This window comes from Lathamus discolor, chromosome 4, assembly GCF_037157495.1.
Source record: "Lathamus discolor isolate bLatDis1 chromosome 4, bLatDis1.hap1, whole genome shotgun sequence".
Taxonomy (NCBI): Eukaryota; Metazoa; Chordata; class Aves; order Psittaciformes; family Psittacidae; genus Lathamus; species Lathamus discolor.
The window spans coordinates 121,921,428-121,932,048 of NC_088887.1; the positions used below are offsets into that span (position 1 = coordinate 121,921,428).

Sequence of the window (10,621 nt, forward strand, 5' to 3'; positions counted from 1 at the left end):
GTTCTGCTGGAGGGGACGGGAAGGAAGGGTGGTGCCAGGCTGGAGAGAGGCCTAAACACAGTCAGGGGCAGCTTTAACTTCTGTCTTAACTAATGCATGTGCTGAACACTCCTCTTTAAATGCAGACAGATGTTCCAGTAGGTTTGCCTTGAAGAAAGCAGCATGGAGCTTAGATCAGATTCAGGGTGTTCATGAAGGGAAGAACTAGAGAATGTGAACTTGCAAAAGCAGAGCTGGAGCAGGCCACGAGGAAGAAAAAGTTCTCCTTTACAACAGTCAGCCCCATCTGCTTTTAAGATTAAAAATATCTTGAATATACACCACAAGGGAAACACCTCCTTGGCTCAGACCAAAAAAGCTCAAGTGAACATGGACATTGTGTATTTATTTCATTGAGGTGTTTTCTTCCTTGTGTTGCCTGGTTCTAGATGAAAAAAGGGCAAAAAATCCCAAATCATTGTGCATCTTCTGAAAAATACAGAGCTCATAGAGTTGTAATCATTGCAAAAGAATTTAGAGTTTAATAATCTCCAAAACCTTTTAACCTTTAATACATACATTTGTGTAACATATCTTGAAAGCTTCAATGCCCAAGTTCTTTAGCAAAAGAATCAGAATGGTTTGTATTGGAAGGGACCTTAAAGCTCCTCCAGTCCCAACCCCCTGCCACAGGCAGGGACACCTTCCACTAGAGCAGCTTGCTCCAAGCCCCTGTGTCCAACCTGGCCTTGAGCACTGCCAGGGATGGGGCAGCCACAGCTTCTCTGGGCACCCTGTGCCAGCGCCTCAGCACCCTCACAGGGAAGAGCTTCTACCTAAGAGCTTATCTCAGTCTCCCCTCTGGCAGGTTAAAGCCATCCTCAGGGCTGAAGCTCCTGTTTGCTGGGGTTTACTCCATCTGCTGGTGACTGAGTAAAAACGTTACCACAACGTACTCAAACCAGGTTCTTCTCGAGGCAGAGAAACGGCACTAAAACTCTTTTCAGACTGAAACAGGAAAATGCAGGAAGAGGCTTATTCCCTTCCTCAACAGGGACCCTGATGTGAAGCTCAACAGTGTCTTCCCACCCAAAAGGGGGGAATGCCCCTGTACTATTTGTACAAGCTGGTGACACCAATAGTGGTTTTCCACAGTGTACAAACTTAGTGTGAGCACCCACAGGAAAACCATCAGCATTGTTTTAGCTGCCTGATCACCCTTCAGAATGAGGTGAAGAAGGAAAACTCCACTTACTTTGTTCACAACTAAACACACACAAGTACAGAACACTGCTTCTGTTTTTAATCTTGTATTTTCTTCCACTTCAAATGCAGTTTCAAGAGGGTACTCCTATACATGCACATGGAACAGTGGTTTATTGCAGCCAGGTACTTCAGTTGAAAAACCCCAACACAAGCAAGCAGTTGTCACTGATTTTAATTTTAAATAAGTTCCAAGAGTAAAATAAATGATCCAGGTTTGCCTCTGTGGACTAATCATTTGTTGTTTCCTTTCCCAAAAGTTCTCCAATGGAGTTACTGCTGCTGTTCTCCTTCTGGTAACGCTGCTTGGAAAGTGCTTCAAATGCCAGTGCCAGCTTATGTTTTCCAGAAGAGAGGGTTCTGTGTCAGACGTCTCTGGAAGTTCTCATACCTGGAAAAAAGTCCAACCAACAAATAAGAACTGCTGCAAATAAAGAAGGACGCAAATCAATGTGGAGAACATGGTAAGTTACGTGTACTCTAAGGCCAGGCTGGAAGGACTCTTGGGTGACACGGTTCAGTATGTAGTGTCCCTGCCACCTGGGCAAGTACAGCTGTCCCTGTACTACCCCCTGAGTGCTGCTCCACCTGGGATGCAGCCGGTCTCCTCGGCACTTCCCACCTCATGGGGACAGTGGACAGGAGCCAGCATCTTGACAGACATGAGCAGACTGACACAGGGACTGCAGCCTCCAATTCCAGAGTGCTTCCTAGCAGGGTATGTGTAACCTGCTCACCGGTAAGGAAGAGAGGGCCTGCCGATAATTCTGTACCCGAGGCTACTATTCTATGATTCTATAATTCTACACAACAATTTGCTTTGTAGTTCTAATAGAATCCTTGAGACAAAGTAGTCCCCATTATCTTTCCACCCTTAACAAATGATTCCAACTTGCACATCTTTACTGTGAGAGTGCTGAGGCGCTGGCACAGGGTACCCAGAGAAGCTGTGGCTGCCCCATCCCTGGCAGTGTTCAAGGCCAGGTTGGACACAGGGGCTTGGAGCAAGCTGCTCTAGTGGAAGGTGTCCCTGCCTGTATCAGGGGTTGGAACTGGAGGAGCTTTGAGGTCCCTTCCAACCCAAACCATTCTATGGTTCTGTGATTCTAGAGGAGTTTAAACCCACTCAAGTTAGAGAAAGGCTTATTTATGAATGACTTGCTTAGCCAACTATTGAATTTCTATGGCAGCCAGCCCACTGCAGACACCCAAGATATTCTACCTATTACAAGTGATCATAAAACACATTGTAATGACTCACCAACATAGGAACTGAGCCAAAAAGTGTTGCTTTTCTGTGGCAGATTTCTATACAGAGTTACATCTCTCTTCACTCTACTGTTCTGAACAACAGCCAAAAGCAAATTCAGCATCATCTAGGCAGTGCCCAGCCATTATCCTGCTTCTTTAGCCTGTCTTCCCTTTGGTTTCTCTTATCAGAGACCTTACCTATATGTGTTCATGGAGTGTGTAGTTACCTTTTAAATAGAAAGGGTTATACTCCCAAAGAGAAAACACTGCTGTTGTTAACTGTCTGCATATTCAGTACTAGTGTTAAAACTATTCAGATAGCCCAGAACAGTTTTAACAAGGGTTTTGGTTGATGCTGTAGAAGCTAAAGGGGGTTAAACTGATAAACTGTAGGGCAGACTTTATCAGGCATCCTAAAGGACAGCTCCCTAAGCTCACAAGTTATCTCCATACTACATAGACTATCCCCACATACTGTTATTTCTTAAACCAGCCCCTGGAAAACTTAAGACCCCTGTATTTGTGCAGAAAGGTCTTGGTAAGAGGACCAGGTCAATGAGGATCATGGTTTCTCCACATCTCCCATTTCTTAAGCAATGTAACTATGCTGGAATTATGTCTAGGAAGAGACAGAGCATAACAAATAAGCACAAACTGACAAGTATCAGCATGTTCTGTCTTCCCATGACTCCAGAGCATTTGCATAACCAGCAACATAGTGCAAATCACGTATGTCAAGGGTGACATTTCTAGAAGCAAAGAAAACATCGTAGGCTATACAGCACTTTTCTAATTAGAAAATGGCATGAAGATGGTGACAAATATGAAAACAGCGGCAGAACCTCTTTTTACTTGAGATAAACCAGAAACACTTTTAAACATGAAACATTAAGTAACACGAGAGTAGTTCAATACTGAGAAATTGGCTGGTTTAATGCCTGGAAGAAAGAACCTTTGTCACTAGAGATCCCTGCCATTACCATTTCAGGACTACATTTGCAGGAATGAAAGCTTCAGAGGGGTTTGGGGTCATCTGTGCCTGAGTAACAGCAAACGAGGAAGCGAAGTTATAGAAGTTGTCCAACATCTTCTGAGTGAACTGAAATAAAGAAAAAGAGACATTTTCAGTAAGTTCTTTTTCTCAGTTTAAATTTCTGTGCAAAAGTTGGACGGATTTACAACTCCTACATAAAGTAAAATGAGCCTTGTAGTTGGAACTAAATGATCTTAAGGTCTCTTTCAACCCAAATCATTTCGTCATTCTATGATTTCAAAACATCAAAGCATACAGCCGAATGGCTTGACAACAATTACAATCCTGCAGCCACCCATCACCGCATCTTTTCCCCCTCCATTAGTCCTTCAGAGGCTCAATTCTTAGACTTTCATAGCACAGCAAATATACAACAACAGAATGTCCAAACTACCTCTGTGAATGAATCTACTGATGACACAGCAGCACTTGCAACAGGAGTCTGCTGGGCCAGGTTCTCCAGCAGTTCCACTGAGATTCCAATCTGGGCCACCGTGGGTGTCTGAGGGAGGTTCATGGCACCAAAGGGATGTTGACTTCCCTTCCCTGAAAGCACCACAAACAGCACACGTTAGATTTGGCACACATGCAAAGACTGTGTTACTTAAATCACCCTGTTTCTTCTGTAGAAAGAATTCCTCAATTCCCACCAGAAACATCCCTATCTTAGACATGCAGAAGATTCACACAGCCCAAGCACAGGCACAAGTACACACAAGAGATGAAACAGTGTGATCAGTACATCAAAAAACAGATCTTAAGGAAGTCCTTAAAAAAAAAAAAAAGGGAGAATATAACTGACATCGACCTGGACTTGTTACTGACATCAACCACGTGGACTTGTGCAAAGTCCTTGTCCCTAACCTGGAGAGATATGGATTTGACAGATGGAGCACTTGTGGCTAAGGAACTGGCTGGATGGCTGCGCCCAGAAAGTTGTGGTCAATGGCTTAATGTCCCCGTGAAGACCAGTGGTGAGTGGTCCTCCTCAGGCATTGGTACATGATGATAAGGTCTCCCCTGAGCCTTCTTTTTTCCAGGCTGAACAGTCCCAGCTCTCTCAGCCTTTCCTCATACAGCTTCCCAGTCTTTGGATCATCTTTGTGACCCTTCTCTGGACCCTCTCCAGCCTGTCCATATCTTTTTGTATAGTGGGGACCAAAACTGAACACAGTATTCCCGGCGTGGCCTCACAGAAGCTGAGTAAAGTGGGACAAAGACATCGTTATCTGATGGGGATGTCCTTGTTTATGTACCTCAGCACCCTGTTGGCTTTCTCTGCCACACCTACACACTGTTCACTCCTAATGTTCACCAGGACAGCCAGGTCCCTTTCTGCAGAGCAGCTCCCCAGCCAGGCAGATCCCAGCCTGGCTTTGTGTCTTCCCTGGATTGTGTCTTCCCACGTGTAAGACCTTACACATATTGTCGAGCTTAGTAAGTTCAACACCTTCTTGTTAGCCAACACCTTCAGCCTATCCAGGTCGCACTGCACAGTGGCTCTCTCCTCCAAGGGGTCCACTTCCCCAGTCAGTTTGGCTCCCCATCAGCAAACATCATCAGCGTACACCTGATCCCATCATGCAGATCATTTATGAAGACACTGAACAGCGTTGTGCCCAGTGTCAATTCCTTGGGGCCCCCACTAGTGACAGGTTGCCAATTTGAGAAGGAGCCATTTACTACCACACTCTGGGTGCAGCTGGTCCACCACACTGACCACTCATGAGACTGTATGGATTGACAGCAGCCCTGAGGAGAGGGATTTAGTGGTGTAGACTAAAAAGAAGCTCAACATGACCTGGCCATGTGTGCTTGAGCCCAGAAACCAACCATGTCCTGGGCTGCATCAAAGGAAGTGTAAGCAGCAGGTCAAGGGAGGGGATTCTTCCCCTTTACTCTGCTCTTGTGAGATGCACCCTGCAGCTCTGCATCCAGCTCTGGGGCTCTCAACATAAGAAGCATGTTGAGCTGTTAGAGTGAGTCCACAGACATACTGTGAGGGCTCGAGCAGCTCTGCTCTAGAGCCAGGCTGAGAGAGCTGGGCTGGTTCAGCCTGGAAAAGAGAAGGCTCCAGGAGGACCTTACAGCTCCAGTGCCTAAAGGAGCTACAGGAAACCTGGAGAGGGACCTCGGACAAGGGCCTGTAGGGACCGAACAAGGGGGAATGGCTTTAACCTGCCAGAGGGGAGACTGAGATGAGCTCTTAGGCAGAAGCTCTTCCCTGTGAGGGTGCTGAGGCGCTGGCACAGGGTGCCCAGAGAAGCTGTGGCTGCCCCATCCCTGGCAGTGTTCAAGGCCAGGCTGGACACAGAGGCTTGGAGCAACCTGCTCTAGTAGAAGGTGTCCCTGCCTGTGGCAGGGGGGTGGAACTGAATGAGCTTTAAGGTCCCTTCCAACCCAAACCATTTTAAAGCTCCCTATGAAGTAAATGGATTCAACAGGAAACATAACCTGTGAGTAAAAGACAACAGAACCTTTCTCTATAGGAACCAAGCCTTTAATTTATATTTCAGTAATTGGAGAGAACTGGGAAGAATGAGAGCCTGGAAGACTGCCCACTGACTGTCATCCCAGCCAGGGTGGGGAAATGCATGGAAAAAGCCCTAAACCTCACAAACTTTATTCAGCACAAAATCTAACCAGCTATTTTGGTTGGGGGGAGCGTGTGGTTGGTTTAATAAGCCTTATTCCCAGCAAACATGAAAACTGCATCTGAAGAGATGCAAAATAATTCACGAAGCCACTCACCACCTCACATGATAGTTAATCCTCAAAAAGAAACATGTAATTTTGAGGCCTTTGACTCCTAGACTTAATATCACAGCAGATGCAAGACAATTTGCTAAATCAAGAGGTCAAAACAACAAAAACACCAACACAAGAAATGCACGAACATTTCTAACCTCCCAGCACAGATTTTAAGAATGGTTAAATGTTAGCAAGAAGAGCAACATGAAAAGCCTGCTTTTAGATATATTAAGTTTGTACCAAGGATACTAAGAAACACAATTCAACAAACTTCGCCTGATCATACAGGAGCAACAAAGGAATATTTTAGAGGGAATGATGGCATTCCTGTGAGACACCTTGAAGAGCCAATCTGGAATAAGGTTACCCAAGTATGAATAGCACCCATACTCAAGGATAAGCACCCAGGTTCATAATTTAGTGTCTATTCCACAAATCACTTTCATGTTGAAGACTGTATTCCACAAACATGATTTCCCCTTTAGTTCATCTATGGAGACAACCTTCTGGTTTCCCACTTGGAAACACCACAGTGTTCACCTGCATTGGCTTTCCTCAGTGAGCATGGGACAGGAAGGAGGAGAGAAGCAAGGGAAAAGAACTGGGACAATGCCATTTTACTTTACTTTACATTGCTGAGAAGCATCATACCAGATCCCCAGATACTGTATTTAACAGCCCAGCCAGTGCTTACAACATGCAACATGGGCGAGTTACGCACACCACAAACCCTGTATGGTTCCAAGGCATTTTAGACACTACACATAACTTAAAGACTTAAAAATGATACATTTAACCTCTCCCAAAATCTGTAATAAACCATGCGCCACCTCAGCTGGCCACTCATGATCACGTAAGAACATCATACAGCAAGAAACTCTGCTAGAGCCCCTGTTTCATAGGGAGCTGACAAACACGGACACAAAACTGTTCCTCTCAACAAGCGACTGAACCCAAACCACAGGTTTCAACAATCAGTAATGTCTCTCAATGATTCCAGCTCTCTGCAGTCCCTTTTCCCTCACCTTTCTACAGCCTCATAGTCTTCATCATACAATTGTTTATGGCCATGGAAACTAAGACTGTGGAGCTCATACTGACTCCATAGCCTGAGATCAGGTGTAGACAACAACAGGAACAGGGGAACTCTGTGCTGGTCACATAGAGACAGCACTGTCACACTGCATTGCAAATACATTCAACCACAGAATCGTATAATCAACTGGGTTGGAAAAGACCTTTAAGATCATGAAGTCCAACCATTCCCCAGCACTGCCAAGATCACCACTAAACAATATCACCAAGGGCCTCATCTACACGGTTTGTCAACACTTCCATGTCTCAGAGTTCTTCCTTGAGAGCAGCCCTTACCTGGAAATTACAGCTTATCATGCAAAAAGCATTTGAAAATGAACTGACCTACATACCTGTCTGAAAGCATATATAATAGTCTTTTAAGCATAAGAAACATATAGCAGAAGAATACCCCTTACTGTTTCACTAACAACACAACTTTGCAGTATACAAAGCCATGCCTCCACCAAGCCCTTCCTGTAGCTGTTCTCTCTCCTGCTGAAAGCCCGGGTTTTGAGGCTGCACATGATAAGAATTCATTTTGCTCTGCACATCGAGAGGCCTTATCTCATATCACAACGCCACCCAGGACTGACTCAAAAAAGAGCATACCACATTAATAATTAATGCATTTTATTACAGCAACATCAACGCTTACCTAAGAGGAAATTCAAGTTAATTCAGGCTGTAGGCCACACTGAAGACTACAAAAGATGTGCATCACTTTACCACTCTAACACTTCAAGCTGCTTGACTGACGTACACAGAATCACAGAATGGTTTGGGTTGGAAAGGACCTTAAGATCATCCAGTTCCAACCCTGTGCCAGGGGCAGGGACACCTCACACTATAAAATGCAGCCCAAGGTTCTGACCAGCCTGGCCTTGAACATTGCCAGGGATGGAGCATTCACCACTTCTTCAGCCAACCTATTCCAGTGCCTCAGCACCCTCACAGTAAAGAACTTCTTCCTTATATCCAACCTGAACTTCCCCTGGTTCAGTTTGAACCCATCACCCTCTGTCCTATTGCTGTTCCTTTAACACTTAAGACAAAACTGTGCCATTGGGGTGCTTCATCGTTTCTGCAATATGCATGGAAACATTCCCATCTATTTAGGAAAACACACCCACACCTATTTCAGACAGCACCAGCATTCTCTGGCTCACTCATGAGTCAGACTTCTCCATCTTGGGTCTGCATCAAAAAAACTAAAACATTGGGAAAGTTGCTTTCCAATGTCCACTCTCTACTGGACCATTACAGAGTGCAATAGTACCTGAATGGGAAGAACTAGCTGCCTGAAACCACATCAGACTTTACTCATTACAAAGCCTGTCTCTGTTTATAAGGATTATAACTACTTAACAGTGGAAGCTGAAAGAAAATGCTTCAGGCATGTCTAGAAGAACACCTAAAACATGCCAAGGAAGCTATAAGGTCATTCTTCCTCAGGTTCTCCATGGGAACACATGCCAAATGTGCTCAAAGGAATTCCCAGATCAACATTACATGCAACAAAGGACGAGTGAGGAATTTCTCTAGGAACATTAACAGACAGACTTCCATGAAGCTGACAGACTGCGTCTAGCACATCTGCTCGGGACCATCTGAACACACACAGTGTTCAAGTAGCTTTGTGTTCAAAACCACCTTCATCCCTTTACACATGCAGGAACACATCCCCTCCGCTGAGTGCAACCTTTTACCAGTCTTACCAGATTTCAGACCAGAAATCTTGAAGATGGCACTTGGCTTCTCATTAGTGACAAACCCCAGCAGCTGCCACACTGCCATCCCATTCTGGTCCGGGTAACAAAAATAGACAGATCCTCCCATTCCATCTGGAAATGGTATAGTTCCCAGCATGAAGACCACTACGTGATTGATGTTTTCATAGTCCGGTAAATCAAATACAAACTTGTCTTCAGCCACTTGCTGGGGAGCTGCTTGTACCTAAAGAGAACAAAACCTTTATTAGCATGACTACAGTCTTCATCCCCGACTGTAACTGCGAATTGCCCTTCACAGAAACACACCTAAAGTGGAACATAACAGAAAGTGAGGAACGCAGCAACCTAAATAGCAGATAGCCAGAGAAAAAGTCAAACACAGCAGAAGAACAACCGCAGAATACATTACTAGAAAGGCACAACAGTCTCGTTCTACCTGCACTGCACAGATATCCCACCCGGGACTAACAGGATCAGAATACCTTCGCTCCCCATGTGCGTAGGAGGAAAATAGGGTGCAGAAGAGGTTGCCAAGTGTATAAGCAGTGGCTGTTGACCACCCTGGCTGGCACAACCCCAGGATCATGGAAACCTGTTCACATAGGAAATACAATAGACCTTGAGACAGGCAGCAGAAGGACGGCTGAATGCCAGAGCAAAAGATACCCTCCTCTTTACCCGAGATGCCACATCCCTGCAGCCAACGCACAATCTAGCCTTAAAACGCTGCTTTTTAAGCGCCCAGCTTGTCTCTGAGAAACCCACGCAGAGGAGACGGCAACTCTCTGAGGAGCCCAAGCCTCTCCATCAGCAACTACCTCCCGGCAACGAGGCTCTACACCGCAGCTGCCTCTGGGCATGAGGGGCAGGAGCCAGCCGAGCCGGGCAGGCGGCACGAGGGCAGCGAGGCCCCTCGGAGGAACCCAGCGAGGGGAAGGACGGGCCCCGCCGGCAGCTCCACCCCGGCCCCGGGCGGGTTGAGGGCCCCGGCCGCGGCCCGGGCCGCGCTCACCAGCCTGCCCGCCACCAGGCAGCCGAACATGGCGGCGGCCGCCGAACCCCCTCAGGCGCTCCGCTGCGGCCGAGCCTGCATGGGCGCCGGCTCCCGGATATCACAGCCGGAAAGCGGCCGCGCCGGCCACGAGTCATATCCGGAGCGCGGCCGGAACGGGGCGGGAGCGCGGTGGGGGTGCTGGGGTGGCGGGGAGCGGGGCGCACGGCGCCGGGCACGTCCAGCGGGCCAGAGCGGTTGGGAGCACGTCGAGTGTGCACTCTGAAGAAGGCCCCGAGGATGAGCAGGGGCTGGAGCACCTCCCGTGCGGAGACAGGCTGGGAGAGCTGGGGCTGCTCAGCCCGGAGAAGAGAAGGCTGCGTGGGGACCTCAGAGCAGCCTTCCAGTACCTGAAGGGGGCCTATAGGGATGCTGGGGAGGGACTCTTCATTGGGGACTGTAGTGACAGGGCAAGGGGTAACGGGTTCAAACTTAAACGGGGGAAGTTTAGATTGGGTATAAAGAGGAAGCTCTTCCCTGTGAGGG

At 47.0% G+C, this 10,621-nt stretch overlaps 1 protein-coding gene across 2 annotated transcripts; it reads right to left on the bottom strand.

The window, feature by feature from the left end:
- Window positions 1–1,260: 1,260 nt before the first annotated feature.
- On the bottom strand, window positions 1,261–10,218 carry HIKESHI (heat shock protein nuclear import factor hikeshi). 2 transcript variants are annotated; one of them, XM_065678849.1, is made up of 5 exons: window positions 10,097–10,218; window positions 9,070–9,307; window positions 3,921–4,072; window positions 3,474–3,592; window positions 1,261–1,633 (listed from the first exon to the last, which is right to left on the bottom strand). In XM_065678849.1, exons 1-5 carry the CDS (start codon window positions 10,124–10,126, stop codon window positions 1,579–1,581), a joined length of 594 nt encoding a protein of 197 aa, XP_065534921.1. In that variant the 5' UTR covers window positions 10,127–10,218; the 3' UTR covers window positions 1,261–1,578. The 2 variants fall into 2 exon arrangements, with proteins under 2 accessions (XP_065534921.1, XP_065534920.1); XM_065678848.1 differs by lacking the exon at window positions 10,097–10,218 and adding an exon at window positions 9,903–10,062.
- Between the last annotated feature and the right edge of the window lie 403 nt (window positions 10,219–10,621).